The sequence below is a fragment of the Hydra vulgaris genome, chromosome 06 (assembly GCF_038396675.1).
Source record: "Hydra vulgaris chromosome 06, alternate assembly HydraT2T_AEP".
In the NCBI taxonomy this organism is placed as follows: Eukaryota; Metazoa; Cnidaria; class Hydrozoa; order Anthoathecata; family Hydridae; genus Hydra; species Hydra vulgaris.
This window is the reverse complement of record NC_088925.1, coordinates 18,701,420-18,725,411: the sequence shown is the minus strand read 5'-3', so window position 1 is coordinate 18,725,411 and position 23,992 is coordinate 18,701,420. Positions and strand designations below refer to the sequence as shown.

The window sequence follows — 23,992 nt, the reverse complement described above, 5'->3', positions numbered from 1 at the left end:
GGAAATGGAGAGGATAAAGAAACATTTAGTACAAATTTTTAAAAATAACAATCTTCTTATCTCTATTAAATGTAATTTGAAAATAGTTAACTATCTCAATTTAACGCTAAACCTTAACAATGGTTCTTTTCAGCCATATTGCAAACCAGATAATATACTGAATTATATGCATATTAGTTCTAACCATCCACCGAGTGTAATAAAAAGTATTCCTAAGACTATTGAATTAAGATTATCAGCAGCATCGTTGAGTGAATCGATTTTTAAAGAACGTATTCCTCCTTATCAAAAAGCCTTGAAAAAATCGGGTTACAATTACGAACTTGCATACCATCCAAATATAAAATCAACAAATGGCAACCATAAACGCAAGATAATTGGGTATAATCCTCCTTTCAGTGCAAATGTTGTTACAAAAATAGGTAAATGTTTTTTGAACCTCATAGACCTCCACTTTCCAGTTAACCACAGACTTCATAAAATATTTAATAGAAACACAATCAAAATAAGTTATTCCTGCATGCCAAACATAAAATCCATTATTAACTCTCACAATAAAAGCATTTTACATAAGGAGGCAAAACCTAATGAAATGAAATGCAACTGCATTGAAAAAACCAAATGTCCCATAAACAACCATTGCCTTTCCAACAACATTGTTTATCAGGCCACCATCTATTCAAATAATCCGGAATATAAAGAAAAAGTGTATTTTGGACTTAGCGAAACACCTTTTAAAGTTCGATACGCAAACCACTTAAAATCTTTTAATGCAGTTAGGTACAAAAATGATACAGAGCTATCAAAAGAAGTATGGAAATTAAAAGAAAAAAACTTTATACCTTTTGTCAGATGGAGGATTGATAAAAAATGCAAACCATACAACCCAATATCAAGAATTTGTAACCTTTGTTTGAACGAGAAGTTTTAAATTTTGATGTATAAAGGAGAAAACCTACTAAATACAAGGAGCGAAATAATATCGAAGTGCAGGCACAAAAATAAGTTCCTTATCTCCTCTTTTGATACCGAAGATTGATCCTGGTTGGTTTACGTCACCTTTACGTCACGTTATACTAAATTTATATATACGTTAAAATTTGGTTTCCATGGAGTCATTATAACTCACGCCACCGTAATTCTAATTGTAATTTAACGTTTAATTTTTAATTTTGTAATATATGGCTGATGATTGCCGTTAGGCATGAAACTTAAAGTTCCATAATAAAAGTTTTTTCTTTATCTTTTTTAATTATAATTATAAACCGCTCTGTTTTGAAATTTATATATAGCCAAAATAAATTTTCTATATTGAGCACTTTTCAACGAACAAGAGTTTTGTATTATTTTAATACAACATTAAATCAAACTATATATATATATATATAATTTTATATATATATAAATTATGTTAGTAAATTATATAATTTATATATATATATATATATATATATATATATATATATATATATATATATATATATATATATATATATATATATATATAAATAAATCATGTTATTCTACAAATAGAGTGCTCAATATTATTAAAGAACAGAGCAATAATAAATTAAATTAGTAATTTATATATATATATATATATATATATATATATATATATATATATATATAGACACACACACTCACACACACACACACACACACATATAATTTTATATATATATATATATAAATTATGTTAGTAAATTATATAATTTATATATATATATAAATTATTTTATTATATATATATATATATATATATATATATATATATATATATATATATATATATATATATATATATATATATATATATATATATAAATAAATCATGTTATTCTACAAATAGAGTGCTCAATATTCTTAAAGAACAAAGCAATAATAAATTAAATTAGTAATTTATATATATATATATATATATATATATATATATATATATATATATATATATATATATATATATATATATATATATATATATATATATATATATATATATATATAGACACACACACACACAAACACACACACACACACACATATATATTTATATAACTTTTAGCACCATTATTTTTATCACCATACCCAATTAGATGCATTTTCTATTCTCAACTTCTTCCTATATTTGACTTTAGACTTTAATTTAAAATTTTGCAAGTAACTAGTTTAAAATTTAAAATTTTATTAATAAAATAAATTAATATTTTTAATTTATTATTTTATAATTAAAAATATTATTATATAATTAAAAATTAAAAAAAAAAAAATTATTGATAAAATAAAATCAAATCTAGTTAACTATAGGTCATGACTAATTCTTCTATTTATTTTAATTGAGAAACTCACAATAGAGTTACTAATTAAATTATTTTGATTGTGTGATTTAAAGGTTTTAAATAGGGGTGCATGAATAGGTATCCGGGCCAGATAGGAGTATTATTTGGTATCTGATATCTAATCGGATAATAACTTTATCCGGTTTTTTATATACCGGATATTTCATGTTCATGTCATTTGAAAATTGAAGGAAATCTAGAAATGCTAATTCTTAAAATCTAATGTCAATGGATTCTATTCAATAATATTATTATTTTTAAAATACTACTAAAATTATATAGGTGCAAAATCATGTATATAAATTACATACATCAATTTACCACTCATTTATATTTCCTTTTATTTCAACGTGGAGAAATTGACATTTCTCCAATAAAAAAAATTAATATTGAAGAAGAAATAAAAAAAAATTAATATTGAAGAAATAAAAAAAAAATTAATATTGAAGAAGATTCAATATTAACTTTTTTTTTCCTCTTCATACAATTTACAACGAATTTTTTTTTGTGCGTGATTATGCAGTGGAGTTGTGGAAAATGACTTGAGAACAGATTTAATACATCTCCTGCTTATCTGCTTCTCACATGAAATGCAAATTGCTGTGAAATCACAGCTAATATAATTTTGAAAAGCTTCCAAACAAAACTTGCCATTTTGAAGGTTTATTATGGTAATATTTTGTCATAATAAAATATATATTTTAAGATATGAATAACATTGTCCAGCCGAATATCTTTTAAATATCCGGATATTTAGTTTTGAATACTCCTACTGGGTTACATAAATGTGTAACCAAGGTACATTTAATTGGATGCACCCCAAAACAATTGAACCTAATTCTCATTACCATAAAAGAAAAATAATACAATCCCTTGAGATAAATGATGCTAGAAGGAATTACGAGATGAGGCACTTCCCACCTATTTTGAACATGGACAACAGTGTTAAAATTGCATCTAATAGCTGGGAACCTCTTCAAAAAATTTCAAAATAGTTTTTACCTTACATCAGTTCATCTTTATATTGTCTTCTTGACAGTTTTTCATATACGTTTTTTTTGTGACATTTTACAGTGATTTTATTTTAGAAGGGCTTATATATTATTAGGAGGAGAATAAAACTAATATTTTGCATATATGATATTAATTTTTATAATTAATTTTTATTTAAACTGTTTAATTTTGTTAAAGTTATATTTTAATACGATTTAAGATTTTATTAGTAGCTAAATTTTTTTTGAAATAAGTAACAGACAACTAAATTTGAGGTTAATGTGCAAGTACTTTTATGCTCTGTTACTCTATTGTTTTAATTTCAGTTGAAATATATGTGTAGGGAGATGTACACACATCTATTGACTTTATAATAGATATGCGCAGTGAGAGTATATACATCAACTAGAAGTTTTGGTTTGGACAGACAGTCTTTAAAACTGAAGAAAAGTCTTTATTAGGTTTTGTAAACTTTTTCATTTAACTTTGCAAATGGTCTCATAAATAAAGCAAAAGGAGAAACAAACATATTATAAAAACAGAGATTTCTATAAGCTTTTGGAAGCAAAAATGTAACTTGTCTAACTTAAAATACTTTTATTTCAAGTGCAAAGTTTATAAAAAATCATAACTTTGTTTATTTAAAAATATTTTGAAAATTTTATTAAACTCTGGAATTTTGATAAAACATATTACATAAAACTATCTATGAAAATATTTTTAAGTATCCTACCCATTCTAACAAGAGAAGCTTCAACGTTTAACTAAAATTAAAAAAAAACAATATTTTAAATTCAATTAGATTTAAATTTAAACTTTCCAGAAACTTCCCTTTGGAATAACTAATATGTAATATATGTTATTGTAATATATATTAAATATGTTATTAAAAACTTATATTATACTAATTATTATTATTATTAAAATAAAACTTTGCCTAATGATTCTACATATTATTAAATTTTTAGAGTTTTTTAAACTTTTAAACCAAAGTAGCCTTAAAAACCTTTGCAGCAGGAGGACGAATATGCTCCAGAAGCAAATCATTACAATGTTTTTCATCTAAGATCACATTGTATATTCCTAAAACAGTTTAAAAAAATAAGTTTAATATTGATGATTCTAAATAAAAGTTAGACAAAGAAACTAAAAAAAAACTGTTAAACAAACCATTGGTCTCAGATGAAATGGTTTTGCAAAGCTTAATTTCAGCGGATAATCCTAGTACTGAGCAACGTATGTTTTCATTTTTTAAATTCTACAAATGGTCAATAATTTAAAATTATTTAACAAATTTCTTTTTTTATTATATTTAAAAAAAGAAAAAGTATAACTCATTTTTACATTAATAGTAGTAAATATATCACCAGGATCACAGGTTGTTAAACTACCAAACACAATAAGAATCTCTCTACTGGCATGTTTCGGAAGATGGCTAAAACGATACTTCATTCAATTAATAAAATATGGCACAAAAAAATGTAGCACTCATTAATATGACCAGTTGCAATATAAATTCTACCCTAAAAATTGTAATGCCATATCAAGACTGTTCTGAAGAGATGGTTCTCCTTCTGGGCCTGATTTGACAAAATTTTGCAGAGCAGCTATGTGAATATTTGGATTACCTAACAATTAAACAACTAATTATTTTATAAAATTGTAATAATTTCTCAAATATTTAACTTATTATGACATAGTTATAGAAAAACGCTCACAACAAAAGAAAATTTTTTTTACCACTTAAATCAGTTATCTTTTCCGCTCTTTTATTACGTGTAGCAATTATTCCTAACTATTAATTAAAATTAATTAAAAGATAATAAAGTAATATTTATGCTACACTAATTCTAAAAGTTAAAATAGTAATACAAATAATATTAACTAATTAAAAACTAAAATAAACTTTGAAAAAAAATAGTATGTGTTTCTGTATTTTAAGTATTTTATATAGAATTAAAACAAAATGTTTGTTTTGCTGGTTTTTTTTAATTATTTTTATTTAGAATTAAAATAAAACATTTTTTTGCCATTTTTACTTTAATTCTTTTATTTAGAATGTAAATAAAACATTCATTTTGCCATTTTTAGTTTATATGAAATAGCAAACAAAATTAGATTTTAAAATTCTGAGGTCGGCAAAAAAATGTTGACCTCAGACACTGTCAGGTCAACAATTGGCCTCAGACACTGTCAAGTCGGCATTGCTGAATGTATATATACAACCCTCGGAATTAAGAAAAATAAGGTCGACAAAAATTTGCCAACATAATCTTTTAGAGGTTGGCAAATAAAATTTGATACAAAGGTCTTACCATAAAACATAGAAACAAGATTGGAAACTTTATGTTGACCTCAAACACTTTTAGGTCGGCAATTAGGTTGACATTGGCGAATGCCGACCCTAATTCCGAGGATTGTATATATACATATATATATATATATGTATATATATATATATATACATACATATATATATATATATATATATATATATATATATATATATATATATATATATATATATATATATATATATATGTACATATATGTACATATATATACATATATACATATATACATATATATATATATATATATAAATATATATATATATATGTATATGTATATATATATATATTTATACATATATATACATACATATATATATATATATATATATATATATATATATATATATAAATATATATATATATATGTATATGTATATATATATATATTTATACATATATATACATACATATATATATATATATATATATATATATATATATATATATATATATATATATATATATATATATATATATATATATATATATATATATATATATATATATATATATATCAGAGATGTGGAGATGTGGAAAAAGGTTAGCATAAAATTACGTTGAATCGTTATAAAGAGATAAGAAATATCATAGCGATAAAAAGTTACAAAAATAATTTTCAAACTTTTGTAACAAATATTTTTACATAATGTCATTTAAAAGTAAATATGGTTTTTTTAAAAATTTATTACCTCTTTTATCTTACCGCAAATTTAAAAGTTAAAAAATGATAAAAAGTAGCTTAACCAAAATTACTCTAGGTGTATGTAAAAATCGCTTTACGCGTAACGCTTTAAAACAAGGCCTGTATATGTATGTACATATATATATATATATATATATATATATATATATATATATATATACATATATATATATATATATATATAGATATATATATATATATATATATATATATATATATATATATATATATATATATATATATATATATATATATATATGTTGACCAGCCTCGCACCCCTTCTTCATCTATTAGGCTGGCACTGATGTATTTTTAATACATTGTTTCCAGTTTAGGATGTTGAATGCTGGATCTTCTTGACTCAATGCATGGGTTTTGCTTATGTCTCTGTTTTTATGACTAGGCAACTCATTCTATTATCTCCTAATGAGCGTACAGCTCTAAAACTCAATTTTATGGTTCTGAGGTCGGCTGGTAGTCAGGTTTCCCAGGAACTCTGTGGTTGCTCTCAGAGAGGCTGATTCCATCAACAGCTGAAAAATACCAAAGTATTAACAGTGCCATGTTGCGCATGGATGGTGTCCCAGTTTGTACTGTTGGTGTGCATTGCAGAGGCCACATTTGTAACGGCTTAGAGTTTATTAGTAGTAATGAGGCAATTGCTTGGGTTATTAAACAGTGTTCTAAGTACTATCTATGCTTTGAGTCAAGTTCTTCAATCTAGTTCAAAAATGAATAAAGTCACAAAAACTATAAAACACAAAAAACCATCATCATCACCAAGTTCTCAAAACTTATAATTCACTAATATTTGTGGTCTTCGAAGTAACTTTTCTTCTGTTGAGTCTTATCTCTTGCAAAGTTCACCAGACCTACCTGCTCTTTGTGAGACTAATTTGAGTTCAGCTGTCTCATCTTGTGATCTTAATGTTGATGGTTATCTTCCTTTAATTTGTAAAGACTCCAATAGTCACATGCTTGGCCTGGGCATTTACATTCGTAAGAATTCACCCATCTGTCGTGAAACTAGATTTGAATCCGCAGACTATTCTTTTATGTGCTTTCATTTAGCACCACTTCACTCTATTGCCTTTCTCTTTGTTCTATATCGCTCTCCTTCATCTCAAGACTACACTCTTTTTGATGTTATTTCTGATCATATTGACCAAGCCCTCTCTCTTTATCCATCAGCTAATATAGTTGTTGTTGGTGACTTTAATGCTCACCACTCTGAATGGCTTGGCTCTAGTGTCAGTGATTCTGCAGGCATTAAAGAGCCCACAACTTTTGCCTTTCTCAATCCCTAACTCAAATAGTCAACTTTCCAACACGCTTTCCTGACAACCCGAATCATTTACCTTCTCTACTCGACTTATGTCTTGTTTCTGATCCTAGTCAGTGCTCAGTTTCTCCACATTCCCCTTAAGTGCTTCTGATCACAGTTTGATCTCTTTAAAACTAATATCTCATACTTCTTCATCGCCTGAATCCCACTATTATCGAACCTCTTACAACTACAGTAAAGCTGACTGGGATTCTTTCCGTGATTTTCTTCTTGATGGCCCTTGGGTAGAAACCTTTTGTCTTCCTGTCGACAAATGTGCTTCTTACATAACTTCGTGGATTCAGGCTGGTATTGAATCTTTTGTTCTCTCTCGATGATTCCCGGTCAAACCTCAATCTCCTACATGGTTTTCCTCACGCTGTGCTGCTGCGATTGCCAATCGAAACCGTTACTTCCATATTTATCAGCAAAACAATTCTCCAGAAAACAGACGTCTGTTTATTACTGCTAGAAACAATTGTAAAAAAGTTTTGTCTAACGCCAAAACCTGCTATTCTCAGGTCATGAAATCTTGTATCTCATCTCAGAAATTAGGCTCTCGTGACTTCTGGAGAATCTTTAATAATTTCAATAATAAGGGTAAATCTTTAACTCCACCTCTCTTGTATGGTTCAGACTTATGTCACCTCACCTAAAGACAAAGCTGAATTGTTTGCTAAAAACTTTTCATCAATATCATCTCTTGATTCCACTAGTTGCGTTCTACCTGATATTGCCAAGAAACAGGTTGATCCATTGCTTGACATTCATATCACTCCAGCTTTTGTATCTAAAGTGATTTCCTGCCTAGACGCTTCTACAGCTTGTGGCCCGGACAACATACCTGTTATTGTCTTGCAGAAGTGTTCTCCGGAGCTGTCGTCTATACTCTCAAAGCTATTCAACAAGTGCTTATCAGAGTCTTGTTTCCAGCCTGCTAGAAAGCGGCATCTGTTATCCCTATCTTCAAAAATTCTGGAGAGCGATCTGATTCGTCTAACTACCATCCCATAAGTCTTCTTCCTATCATAAGCAAGGTTTTTGAGTCTTTAATTAACAAACACTTAATTTCTTATCTTGAATCTAATAACTTACTTTCTGACCATCAATATGGATTTCGATCTTCCCGTTCTACAGCTGATTTGCTAACAGTAATAACTGATAGGTTTTATCGTGCATTAGATAAAGGTGGAGAGGTTAAGGCCATCGCTCTCGACATTTCAAAAGCTTTAAGATTATTTAATCCTTCCTTTCCAATCGTAGTATAAAAGTTGTCCTCGATGGACAGCACTTTTCTTCTTATTCTGTAACTTCAGGGGTTTCTCAAGGTTCTATCCTTGGCCCTATACGCTTTTTAATTTACATTAACGATCTTCCAGATGTTCTCACATCTAAGGTGGCATTGTTTGCTGATGATACTACCATTTATTCTTGTCGTGATAAGAAACCAACACCCTCTGATTGCTTGGAGGGGGCATTTGAGCCTTGTATGGAATACTGTTGCCATATCTGGGGCGGTTCTTCTAATGATGCCCTTTCTCTTTTAGACAAGGTGCAAAAACGCATTGTAAACATAGTTGGACCTGCTCTTGCAGCTAACCTCTAACCATTATCACATCGTCCTAATGTTGCTTCTCTTTCTCTTTTTTACAAATACTATAATGAGCACTGCTCTAAAGAGCTAGCGCCTCTTGTGCCATCTACTTAAATTCATTCTCGTGTTACTCGTCATTCAGTTAAGTGTCATCCTTTTTCTGTGACTGTTTCTAAGTGCTCCAAAAACGCTTATTTGTCTAGTTTTTTTCCTCGAACATCAGCTCTTTGGAATTCGCTTCCTTCATCTTGCTTTCCTGATTCATATAATTTGCAATCCTTTAATTCATCTGTCAATCGTTACTTGCTCTACAATCTTCATATTTTTTCTTTCAGTAACTTCCAACTTTAATTAGTGGTTGCCTGCAGCCTTGTTGGAAGCGAAGATGTTTAAAAAAGTATATATATATATATATATATATATATATATATATATATATATATATATATATATATATATATATATATATAATGAAGAAAAAAAACTAAAACTTCATTAGACTTACATTAAATAAACTGAATAACATGATTTAGATTTCGATAGCATAATTTGGTTCTGTAAAACTCAAAACCCATCCGCAATAGTTTTCACTCTTGACATTTAAAGACCTGTATTTTTCATGTGGAGTAGAGAAAGTTGTAGACCCATTGTTTAACTATTGCCCATAAATATTCGAGTGGGTTAAGATCAGGACTTTGCTAGCCACTTAAAGAATTTCAATTTGTTTTTGTGAAGGAATTTAATGGTCTTATCAGCCTTATGCTTGGGGTCGTGATCTTGCATGAAAATCGTGTTGTGTAAAGTTCTGCCCTATTTTCAAAGTGACTTGAAATATCAGACCTTAAGAATGCTGATATAGTCATCAGCGTTCATTATTCCATTAATTTTCATTATTCCATTATTTTCACTAATTCTCTAACTCCACAACCACAGAAACATCCATAAAATAAGAGTTTTTCTACATTATATTTATTGGTTGGTGTATAATCTCAAGCAATTAATGGTGAATTAGACTTTCTCAGAGTATATCTTATACCATCTGATTCAAATATAATAATTTTACTTTCATCTATCCAAATCCAGTTATAAAAGTCATCAAAAGCCTTGTTTGCACAAAGTGTAGCATAATTTAAAAAAGCTTGGCAGTGCCAAGTAACTAACAAAGGCTTCTTTCTGAATTAACAACCAATTTTTTTGAGCCCTCGATAGACTGTTGGAATGTCCCATAGCTGTTATTCATTAAATTTGTAGCAGTTTTAGACTCTCCAGAAGCAATAAGACGAGCGATTGTTCTTCGGTTTCTTGGTGTAGAAATTTTATTTCAACCACTTTTAGCATTATTTACATGTAAACCATTGTGCAATTTGATTTTATGTATGAGATTATGAGACTTATATATAAGATTATGAGATGAGACTTTCCAAACTCACCTGCAATTTCATGATAAAATTTTCCAGATTTAAGTCTTTCCGCAATTTTTTTTTTCAACTCAAGATTAATTTGTATCATGATGATAACAACAATATTTTTTTTTACTGTTATGTAAACAAAATCTAACTTTAAATTATGTTTAATCATTAAAAACCTTTGGAAAGTTGATAACTCAATCATACTAGTCATAAAGCTATTAATTTATGTTGTATGCGCAATTTACTGTGGACAATTACATCAACTGCTTTCATTTGCGACAAAATTGTCACTTGTAGCTCTTTACAACAAAAAAAATTCAATATCCTCTTAACTTAATAAAAAGTAATATTTTCAGTTAAAAAAGTAATATTTTCAGTTTTAGTTTTATTAATTACATTAAAGACTTATGTCTTTAATCTAATTAATAAAACTTAATAATACTTCATTTTTCTTCTCAGCCTTTTTATTAAAAAAAATATTAGACGCTTCTTTGTTCAAACATGGTGACAATTTTGTCACATATCACTTTAACAATTATTTTATTCAACTTTTTTAACAAAACAATTTTTGATACATTTTAAAAGATTTTTTAATAACTAAATATTTTTATTTTTTTTTTATCATAAAAAAATACCTGAGATATTGGATTTTGGTCAAAATACTCAACAATGAAATTCTCCAGAAGCTAAAATCAAAAGAAAACAATAAAATAACAAAAAAAAAAACAACAACAAAAAACAACACAATAATTAACTATTGTTTTATTGGGTATTAAACGAAAAATAATTTAAAATGAATATTGCATAGCTGTAATAAATATCCAATATTCAACATTTAGGCCAGCATACTATTAGGTGGATTCAAAAATTAAAGAATTTAATAACTTTTAGATAATATATATAAAAAAAAAAGGGAAAAAAATAAAAAACTTCACATAGATGTCAAATATTCTCTAGCAAAAAAAAGTTTAAAAACAGGTTGTTATTTTCTTGAACAAATAACAATGTGGTCTTTATTTTAATAAAAAAAAGTCAAATAGAAATTTTTTAGCACAGTTCCACACATTTGTAGAAATTTCAATTAAAAGTATTGACTCAAACAGTTGCAAGTAAATTGTTTCTGAGTACAAAATTTTGTATTATTTGTTTAAATGAACTTTTAAAAAACAACTAAAAATGCAATTTAATAATTAAAACCTAATAAAAATTTTATTTCTTTTTTCTTTGTTAAAATAAATATATAACCACAAAATAAAACAATTAAAAAAAAAAAAGTTAAAAAAATTACAAAACAGCAAAAACAAAAAACATAATTGCAATAAAAAAATATCGGAGAAAATGTCCAGAAAATGTCCAAATATGCAAAATCTGATTGTAATAACCCTCTTTTAAGCCCTGTCAAGCAAAAACATTGCTGAAGCTTACTGAGCAGCGCTACAACTAAAGCGAACTATTTAAAAAAAATATAATAAGAGCCTTAACTAAATCAAACCAAGCTCAAGTTCCTAAATAAATCTAACTCCTATTGGTTACAAACACTAAACACACGCGCTGTTTAAGCAAAATCATGTAAGTTCAAGGAAATTAGAACTTAACTCCTACTGGTTGCAAACCAAACAAGAACCAACTGGAATCAAAATAAAAAATACATACATATATAGATTTGTGCTCAAAATTCAAAAGTTGTATTTTTAGTCAATTTTTTTCTTTTTGCATCATATTTTGAGCTATGTACATATGGTGAACATAGGTAAGGTTATTTTTCAACACAACAAATTTATGACACAATCTATTTAATAACTATGTTTTTGTATTGGCAAATTGTTTGATTATACTTGCACATAATAATGTTTCTTGTGACATTAGGGATGGACATCTGTTTGTATGATCACGATAAAAAAAAAATGTACTCTGGACCATAGTCTACTCTGGTTTAGTTTTTATTTTATATCGGCAACTTTTAAAAGCTTATTTATTTTTTGACAAAACCAGTGGAATCATTTATTTTGCACATTGTCCTTACTAACTCAGTTAATACTACTGTTTGATGCATTTTTTTAATTAAAAACATTTATAAGATTTTCAGATGCATTACAATGAAACTAAATCTGGAACAGAACTCTGATGCAATTACCGCATACAGTACACATTCAGAAAGTTATATTGATTAGTCTGTGTGAGAAAAGAAAATTTTTCAAAGTTCTAAACCTCTGCCATGCAGTGATGCCTTAAAGATTTTGTCATACCATCACACCAATGAGAAAATGAGTTAAAGGAAAGTATTGACAATTCTGTTTTACTTTTGTTGGGATACATGAGATGGCTCAAATTCCAAAAAAAGCAAATTTAAAAAAACTTTGAAACCACTGGGTATGTCCTAAATATTGTTTCTTTAAGCCAAACTTCTTATTTACAGCTTTTCATTAACTAGCATCATGTAATAGAGGGTTGGAAAACACTATACTGATACTTACATTTTTTTGAAGCATCTAAAGTATAACAGTGCAAGCAGTGTCCCCTAATACATTTTTGACACAACTTTTTTAACAGTGAACAAATATCACTTTCTATCACTTTGACATAAAGCTGTATTGTATTTTTTTAGTAAGAAACACCTATTCTTATTAAACTATTGCTATTTGAGTTGTTGATATCACTTTGTTCAGTTGTTCAACTTTTGGACCGTTGTTTGTTCTATACTTTGGGCTGTATTTGTTCTACACATTGAACAATAATAGTTTATTGAGGTTCAATGTATAGAACAAAATAAAGTAGACTGTTATTTTTTGTAAATAATTTGATTAACTTTGTCTCATAATTTTTTTTTAAAGTAAAATTTAGTAAGATAGTTTTAGGTCATCTTTGACTACAAAATTGACAATATCCATAATTATCCATAAGAAAACACTATTAGTAATATACAATATACAAGCCTTAAAACTAATACCTTTGTAAGACACGCCAGTCGTGAAGGGCGCAGTAAATCACTTTCTTTCATAGATTTTGACATATCCAAAATAATATATAAATGTCGCATCTAGACAATTGATAAATGGTCTTTTTATTATTAAAAATTAAAGAAAACTTCCTTTATTTATTTTTATTTGATTTTATATATATATATATATATATATATATATATATATATATATATATATATATATATATATATATATATATATATATATTTCTAAATTCAGACACTTAGATTTCCAAATTCAGACACTTAGATCAACTATATGGTGGGCAATGTTGAACGCTGACCCTTATTTTATAAAAGAAAAGTCAGAGCTATTGCCAGAGCTGCTTAAATATTGATATATGCTATTAATATATCAATTTACTATAAATTACATATTACTATAACAACCCTCAGAATTAGGGTCAGCATTGCCGAATGCCGACCTTAAGAAGATATATATATATGTATATATATATATATATCAATCCTCGGAATTAGGAAAAATGAGGTCAGCAATAATTTGCCGACCACAATCTTTTTGAGGTCGGCCAAAATTATTTGATACAAAGGTCTAACCATAAAACAGAAATGAGGTTGGCAATTTTTTGCCGATCTCAAATACTTTCGCGTCGGCAGTTAGGTCGGCATTGCCGAATGCCGACCCAAATTCCGAGAGTTGATATATATATATATATATATATATATATATATATATATATATATATATATATATATATATATATATATATATATATAATTATAATAATAATAATAATAAAAACAATAATAATAATAACAATTAAAAATTATAAAGAAATATTAACTTTTTGCAATACCAAATTTAGATTTTATCAGTAACTTTTATTTTTTAAATGATGAGAGAGAGATAACAAGTAAATTTTAAGATAATATACTTTTAGCACTTATCAATATTTTTGTAGCTCTGGCAATTGCTCCGGCTTGGTTTATCAAACCAAACCCTGTTTTTTTTTTTAACTTTTCAGCTCTGATTGTTTACTAAAGAGGATAAGGTTACAAGAATTTGATCGAATGTCTCTATAATAATTTATATTTAAGTTAGAAGATAACTTCCTTTGAAACTTATGTTGAAATACTATATTTAAAACTCTTTTTTAAATAACATTAAGAACTTGCTATGAGTCAAAACAAATAATATTTAAAAAAATTGTACTATTTTTTTGAGAAATATAAAAATAAAATTTAAATAGCATAAATCATTCCTAAAAATAGACTAATAATAAATCATGTAATATGCTTACCATACCCAGCCTGACATTTCCTTTGCGAACAAGAAGCCTAAATGGTTAAAGATTTGTAAATATTTTAATGAAAAAATTATTAAATTATTAATTACTAATTATTGTGACTCATCCTAATAAAACAAAAAATCAAAGAAAAAAAGAAAAAGAAAAATTCTTAAACTCTGATTTGACACCTTTTTCTTTTAGCTTGATGAACAATTTCATCAATGGAAGATTGAAGAAGTCCATCATCATCTTCCTGGATTGCTTCCCTAAATTATATATAACTATGATTATATATAGCTTGTGATAGGTACAGCAAATTTAATAGCTAGTTTTTAGACAAAATTAGGCAAATTAAATATATATATATATATATATATATATATATATATATATATATATATATATATATATAAATATATGTATACATATATATACATATATCTATAAATATATATATATATATAGATCTATAGTTTGTTGTCTTAGGGAAAAGTGGAAGGAAAAAAGTGATTCATACGCCAACACATACGTCACTTTTAGTTACTTTTGACTTTCGTCCAACATTTGCGTTTTAGACGAAAGTAAAAACCATTAATTTAATTACAGATAAATCGTTTTTAAAAAAACCCACAAAAACGCAAATTTAATTGACCAGAATGTTTAAAAACATTCTGAATGTTTTTAACAATATAAACAATGTTTTTATTTTTATTTTTTTAATAAAATATTTTTATTTTTATTTTTTTTTACTGTAAATCATGCGCGGAGTGTTGCTACATCGACTATCTTATAGCCTGACTCGCAAGGGAGTGCTGCTACATCGACTGACAAATAGCCTGACTCGCAAGGGAGTGCTGCTACATCGACTATCTTTTAGCCTGACCCGCAAGGGAGTGTTGCTACATTGACTGAGGGTTTGGTTGGGGCAGGCAGTCTCTCAATTAATAAAAAAAAAATAATTCCGGTCTTGCATTTTAATTTTTACTTTTTGTCAACAAAATATGGAAAAAACTTTCGGACAACATCTACGGGTTGTATATATATATATATATATATATATATATATATATATATATATATATATATATATATATATATATATATATATATATTTAATTTGCTTAATTTTGTCTAAAAACTATAAATTATATATATATATATATATATATATATATATATATATATATATATATATATATATATATATATATATATATATATATATATATATAGAACCCTTAGATGTTGTCCGAAAGTTTTTTCGATATTTTGTTGACAAAAAGTAAAAATTAAAATGCAAGACCGGAATTTTTTTTTTTTAATAATGATAGACTGCCTGCCCCAACCAAACCCTCAGTCGATGTAGCAGCACTCCCTTGCGGGTCAGGCTATTTGTCAGTCGATGTAGCAGCACTCCCTTGCGAGTCAGGCTATTTGTCAGTCGATGTAGCAGCACTCCCTTGCGAGTCAGGCTATTTGTCAGTCGATGTAGCAGCACTCCCTTGCGAGTCAGGCTATAAGATAGTCGATGTAGCAACACTCCGCGCATGATTTACAGTAAAAAAAATAAAAATAAAAACATTTTATTAAAAAAAATAAAAATAAAAACATTGTTTATATTGTTAAAAACATTCAAAATGTTATAAAAACATTCAGAATGTTTTTAAAAACATTCTGGTCAATTAAATTTGCGTTTTTGTGGTTTTTTTAAAAAACGATTAATTTGTAATTAAATTAATGGTTTTTACTTTCGTCCAACACGGAAATGTTGGACGAAAGTCAAAAGTAATTAAAAGTGACGTATGTGTTGGCGTAAGAATCACTTTTTTCCTTCCGCTCTTCCTAAAGCCAACAAACTATAGAACTATATGTATATATATATATATATATTTATATATATATATATATATATATATATATATATATATATATATATTAGAATTTATATATATATATAATTTATAGTTTTTAGACAAAATTAAGCAAATTATATATATATAAATTCTAATATATATATATATATATATATATATATATATATATATATATATATATATATATATATATATATCAGTTGTGGACAGGAAAGGCGTGCGATCACACTCCAATCTTGACCACGCATGTAATTGTTTTTTTTTAAAAGCTTGACCACGGTTCTTTAGATAATTAAAATTGCACTGAAAAAAACCAACAAAGGAAAAAAATTATAAACATGCCAAGCTATAAAAAAAAAAAGAAATCTTAACGAAAGAGAAATTAAAAAAAAAATTAAAACATAGCTCTAAAAAAAATCAACTAATATAAATCTGAATAGAAAAACTGTAATAGAAAATTATTTTTCATAAAATCCAGGAGCCGTGGAGAGGTGAGAAAAACATAATTGATGCAAGAATTTTATTAAATTATTAACAAACTATTTTTCAAAATACAATTAGTTGCATTTGATGCTAAATCTGTTTTCTTTGCCCCTTACTTACTTCTTTTATAAACATACGGTTAAGCAAGAAAAAATTCTGTCTTTTCTCCTCCTTGGTTGATTTTTCAATCAGTTTTAATTTAATGGCCCTCTATGATTAGTCATTAACCACATCAAGGGACTTAATAATAATCTTAAACAAGATAAATATTGTTGAACTTCCAGAACTGAGAAGGGATACTAAGCCAAAGCAACTCACTCTTTCCATGTCCAATCTTATCAAAGATAAGATTGGACATGAAAAGAGTGAGTTGCTTTGGCTTAGAGCACAAATAGATTGAGGCTGATCTTGTGCAAAATCTAGAGAATGAAGAAGCTCTTTATTGACTATAACACGTTCAAGTGGATATAGTATCAGTTTTGCGAGAATTGTACTGTACAATGCTTTGGCAATATCTTCTGTGTTTGGGCAATGTTTGTCTGCTAAAGAAAGCACAATTAAGGCAGGTTCAAGATACCAGCTGTGCCTGTCAAATGATTTTAATGCTGAAGTTGCAGTTACTGACCTGTCCAATGATTTTAATGCTGAAGCAGTTGCAGATACTGCTCTAAGAAACCACTGAGTGTAAAAGATTTAAAATCACAAATCTTTTTTATATTTTCCTCAGATAAGTTTGGAATGGTTTCCAGAAGTAAACACATTTTAGGGTAACACAATGCTTTTGCCATGAACCTTGCATGATGCAATGGACCAGGAATACAAATTTTAAACCTCTCTTTTTAAGAAACTGCCATCAATGGTAGGTCAGTTAACTTCTTATAATCTTTTCTTGATTTACTATTCTAAAATTAAAAGATTTAGTTTTATGTATTTTGATTGTACAAAACAGATTGTTTAAATTATTTGTATCAAGCTAGTAAAAACAATGCAGTTGTATTTAACCTTTTTGTAAATCCTAATACCTATTTCGGGAGATAGCCAAGAATATATTTTTTACTGTGTTTTTGCGATATTGGGAATATTTACTGTTATTGTTCTACAAAATATTGGGAATTTTTATTGATATTGTCCTATTTAAAAAAAAAAAAATGCCATTGAATTTTGGGAATTTTTATACACAGCGGCTAACACTCTGCTATCACATCTTTTTAAAACTGTTCAGCCTCAAGATGTTGTTTATTTATAGAAGTTCCTGTTGAAGTTTGAATCCTTGTTAATGAAATTTGTCTTTTTCAAGATCACTTCAGACTGATTTTAGGTGTTTAAAGAGCTGATTATTTGGACAAAAGGTTTTACTACCGGGATAAGTCTTGTTAAAGTAAGTAATGTCTTTCCAAAACATGATGTCTACAGGCAAGGAGAAGTATTAGCCGTCCAAGCTTATATGCCTTTTTTTTTTATTACTATGTGGTGCTTTCCAGTGTTGGAAGCAGTAGGATCAAAACATATACACTGTATATGATGACCGAGGCTAAAAGATTCTATTAGATTATAAGCTCCTTTAAACTGCATTTCATCAGTAGTTGACTCAATATGAGGAATGCCTAGTAGCTCACTTTTCCTGTTCATTTGCACTAGTACAGCTAATTTTTTCTCTTGTGGCTGGAATGTTATCCATATATTCTTTAAACAATTTTTTGTCAGAATGAACAGAAATAATCTTACATGTGGAAATAGTCAAGTATTTTTTATATTGTCTAATTTTTTGAGCTTCTGAACTTATCACTTTACCTTCAACTCAAAGAGATGATGACTTAGATATAAGAAATTCATTAATTTCTCCTCCTGAGATAGTTATAAAACTGCTTATGATAGTAGTTTGTTGGTTGACAGAAAGTCCTTTTCTTACAGCAGTTAGTAATACCTTTAAACTTTAATACTTTGTTCTTCTTCTTCTTGGATATTATATTTTTATATTATGAACATTATATTATATTGGGTATTACCTTAGGTATTTAGCTCACTTGATCAGAGCCATTGCATTATGAGTTTAAATAACCTGTGACATCACTTTCTGACCTATAAGATATATAAAAAATCTTCTTTTCTAAGGATTCCCTTTTAGATTTTTATTTTGCAGACCTCAGTGACCTTTTTAAAGCTAATATCAAAACTGCCTATACAATCCTGTCCTTTTTCCTTCTGCATTTAAAAAAACATAATGTACATACATTTAGCTTGTTCAGTTCTCTTTCTATCTGTAATTATTTCATCAATAATAATTTTTATGTCATGTCCCAACCAAAATACATTTTTAGATTCTATTACAAAGGTCTCTCTATCCTTGATTGCTTATGGTGTCAGCCTGTTTTTAAGGGATTGCAGCTTTTTATATTTCCTTATTAGAGCCTCAATTTTATTCCTAAAATTAATATTGATTAGATAATTATATAATTTATTTACAATTTAGATTTAATAAATAATATTAACCATAAAACGCATTGTATGCTATGAGTTCTGTAGCCTTCAAGTTCCAAGGGAACCTTCAGCTAAAATATAATGCAGCAGTTCCCTTCTGCTTCTGGACAACTTAGTGTAACTGTAAAACTTTTGTTTGGACAACAGACTTTTTTTTTAATAAGATAGATCAAAACTTTAACATGGGTAAAATCTTGATTTTGTAACTATAAATTTGAAAACTATAACTATAAACAGAAGTTTTTGAGAGAAACAGATTGTTTAGACTCTCGTAGGTAAAGATAATACTGGATTATTTCTTCAATAGTTAAAAAATGATTAGATAATAGTGTCTTCCAAGTTTTTGAAACTCAGAAAATTTCTTTGCCTCTATTTCTTATATTTCCACGAATCTTTAGTATAACTTTTTATTTTAAAATTCATTAAACATCATACAAAAACCAATAGTATATTATAACACTACAGATCTATAGTTACAAAATCAAGATTTTACCCATGTTAAAGTTTTGATCTATCTTATTAAAACAGCAAATGTTGAAAATTGAGCTAATACATTAGTATAATAAAATCACAACACTGTCATGAAAACAATTTAGCCTAAATCAATCTTTAGTCTTTTTTAACAACTTTTTAATTAAATTTAAAAAAAATATGTTTAGAGAGAGTGCCTAATTTTTTTGATATTATTTATTCTATATTTACATCTATATTTATTCATTATGAGAAAAAATATAGAAAAAAAATTTGACTCAATGTTCAAGGGTGGCACACTTGGGGTTAAAAAATGTCAAAACAGAGTAAAAATATTGCATCAGCAATTATACAGCCATATTTAAATTGTTGACATCATCACTGCATAGAATTTTCTGTCTTCATTGTTCACTCAGGTTATCTTTCAACATTTGCTCTTTAAATCTGCAACATTCATATGCTTTTCTCCTATTCATCTTTAGCAGCTGATATTGATCAAACAACTTTTTCATTTTTTTTTACAGTAGTCAACCCTTTGAGTCGGAATCTCGCTTTGTTATATATTATATTGATATCTTTTATTTATCATTTAAAAATAATAGCCTTCAACAACAGTCATTTTTAGGCCCTAATATGTGCTTGATAAATTCATAATATTAAAGTAACCAATTTAATAAACAAAAGATTATTAATTATTAATAGTAACTATTAATAATTAAAAGTTTTTTTTTTTTTTTTAAGCAGCCTTTCTGGGACACTACATAAACTAACTGCTCTTAATTTTTGTTCTATTTATAAACAGCAGCTTGTTATTGGCAAAAAATTTTAAAAACTAAAATTTTTCAAAAGCTCAAAAGGTTAGTAAGTTGCATATATAGATAATTATATATATATATATATATATATATATATATATATATATATATATATATATATATATATATATATATATATATATATATATATATATATATATATATATATAGATATATATATATATATATATATATATATATATATATATATATATATATATATATATATATATATAGATATATATATACATATATATATATATATATATATATATATATATATATATATATATATATATATATAAATTAGTAAAAACACTTATCTAATTTTTGATTTCTTCTACACTGTGTTTCACCATCAGCAGGTTCATCAGGAAGAATCTTCCTGATGAACCTGCTGATGGTGAAACACAGTGTAGAAGAAATCAAAAATTAGATAAGTGTTTTTACTAATTTATATATATATATATATATATATATATATATATATATATATATATATATATATATATATATATATATATATATATACCAGTGATGAATCCAGGAATTTTTGGTGTGGGGGAGGGGGATGCAAAAACATTTTGGTTTTTTTATCACATTTGCCTCTCCTAAAAAAAATGGTTTTCCTTTTTTAAGATTTTTAGGACTTTCAGATTCTGGTGAGGGGGGCAAGGATGCATCTCTTCCATCTCCTCCCCCTGGATCCATTACTAATGTATAAATATACATGTATACATACATACATACATACATACATACATACATACATACATACATACATACATACATACATACATACATACATACATACATACATACATACATACATGCATGCATACGTACATACATACATGCATACATACATACTAAATAATTAATTATATATTATATATATATATATATATATATATATATATATATATATATATATATATATATATATATATATATATATATATATATATATATATATATATATATATATATATATATATATATATATAGATAGATAAATAGATATAGATATATATTAATTTTTAAACTTAAATTTTTGTGTATGCAAGAGTAGATTTAATTAAAATCTTTAAATTATAGCTTAAATTAAAATTTGGCAATTTAATAGAGATGTAGCAACAGCAAATAGTAAAGCATAGCACAACAAAGAAAAGTAAAAATCACCATGTTTTCTCATATTCATTTAGCCAGCGAAAACTTGCTTCGTCTTCAGCAGTCCCCATTTTCTAGATAAGTAATTATTTACAACCTGCTTTTTGTAATGCCCAGCAGTACTGCGTCTGCACACGAAGTTTGTCGAAATTTTGTAACTGCTGTTATTCGAATAACTTTTATTCGTTACGCGGACAATCAAGAAAATAACTAAAAAGTTGTTAACAATTTTTTCTAAAAGAAACTTCTTTGCATTTTAATTAAAACGATGACAATAATGTAATTTTGTGAAGAAAAAAAAGCTTCACTATATCGCAGTTTTAATAGAGATTCTCGCAGCATATTTATTATGATACGCAAAGGCGGATTCAGTTTTCGGTGAGGCGGAACTTCAAAAAAAAAAAAATTTATTTGTGTAATTTTAAGGAACTTATTAAAAATTGTGTTAGACTTTAATAGCTATGAAGATCAAATTTTTTAATCAAAAACATATCTTTAAAAGCATCGTTTGACCTTAATTCTAGTGGTTACTTCTTTTACCGTAAGCATTTGGTTTCATGAACTGAGCAACAAGCTGGATTGAACACCGGGGCTGTTAAAACGAGCACGGAAAACAAAAGAGCGATGTTTTACACCTTCTTCTCAGAAAAGTAATTTAACTACCTCAACTATCGCAATCTTAAAGTGTTCATTTATTTTATTATTATTTTTTTATTATTACTATTATAACTTTTTTCTTATTTTCTAGAAATTATACATACTGGCTGACAGGACCCTTTAACATACGGTTCTTTGTAAGTCTATTCCACACCAACCTATTTTTTTACACTTTTTCTGTGATTTAGTACGCTGTCATCAGTGTCATTTTCGAGGGTTCAAATTCACCTCCTAGCATAATACATTTTTCAGTCTTGCTGTATATATTTATTGCAAAAAAGGATCTATATAATGGTAACTGTAATCTAGTACAACTTGTATTGCGACGTACAGCCTAATAGGATTCGCTTTTCTAGAAAAAGGATGAAGTTAACTAAGACTTATAATATTCTCAGTTTCGGGCTCATAGTTGAGGAAAGACTAGAGGTTATATCTCAATAAAAATTCTCACCTTGGACAGGTGTTGACGGCATCCAGCAGACAGATGCCGTTAACACCTGTCCAGAACAGTAGCCGGATTCTGGCAACTGTATTGAAGCCCGACGTTTAGTAAGGTTACCAAACTCTGTGGTAGAACTCAGCACTTATTAATCCTTAGCCAATATTGTTCATGACTTTAATTCTCATCACATTGAATGGCTAGGCTCTAGTACCATTGAACTTGCTGGCTCTAAAGGTTAAATCTTTTGCCTTTCTCTAGCTTTTACTCAGATAAGTTTTTCACTTAAACTTTTATTTAGCTTATGTTCTAGATAAAATTTCTGCTTTAATCTTTAAACTGTTTGGCAAATGTTTAATTGAACCTTAGTTTCCCAACTGCTGGAAAATATCGTCTGTGGTTTTATTTTAAAAAACTATGAAGGTTGTCCTGATTCCGCTAACTATTACCTAACGGCATACTTTCTGACAATCGGTATAGATTTTATACCTCCCGTTCTACTGCTAACTTGTTAACTGTTGTATTTAAAAGGTTTTAATGTAAATTAGATAGAAGCAGTAAGTCAAGAGTTATTGCTCTTGATTTATCTTCGATGAGCCCTAGTATGCTTATTTTCACTGATTTATCAAAAAGTTGTCCTTGATAGACAACCAAAACCG

General features: G+C 27.2%; 1 protein-coding gene across 1 annotated transcript in view; it reads right to left on the bottom strand.

Moving 5' to 3' along the window:
- The window catches only part of LOC100200565 (general transcription factor IIH subunit 2), a 28,147-nt gene extending 5,530 nt beyond the window's left edge, over positions 1-22,617 (bottom strand). The window contains exons 1-11 of the mRNA XM_065799448.1: positions 22,250-22,617; positions 15,135-15,212; positions 14,959-14,995; positions 13,664-13,753; positions 11,352-11,402; positions 5,073-5,127; positions 4,855-4,960; positions 4,677-4,767; positions 4,503-4,590; positions 4,339-4,415; positions 4,066-4,096 (exon numbers count right to left, since the gene is read on the bottom strand). Of these exons, the coding sequence (XP_065655520.1) occupies positions 4,066-4,096; positions 4,339-4,415; positions 4,503-4,590; positions 4,677-4,767; positions 4,855-4,960; positions 5,073-5,127; positions 11,352-11,402; positions 13,664-13,753; positions 14,959-14,995; positions 15,135-15,212; positions 22,250-22,308 (763 nt within the window). The 5' untranslated portion in view covers positions 22,309-22,617. The remainder of the gene's footprint in view (positions 1-4,065; positions 4,097-4,338; positions 4,416-4,502; positions 4,591-4,676; positions 4,768-4,854; positions 4,961-5,072; positions 5,128-11,351; positions 11,403-13,663; positions 13,754-14,958; positions 14,996-15,134; positions 15,213-22,249) is intronic.
- Positions 22,618-23,992: the final 1,375 nt, after the last annotated feature.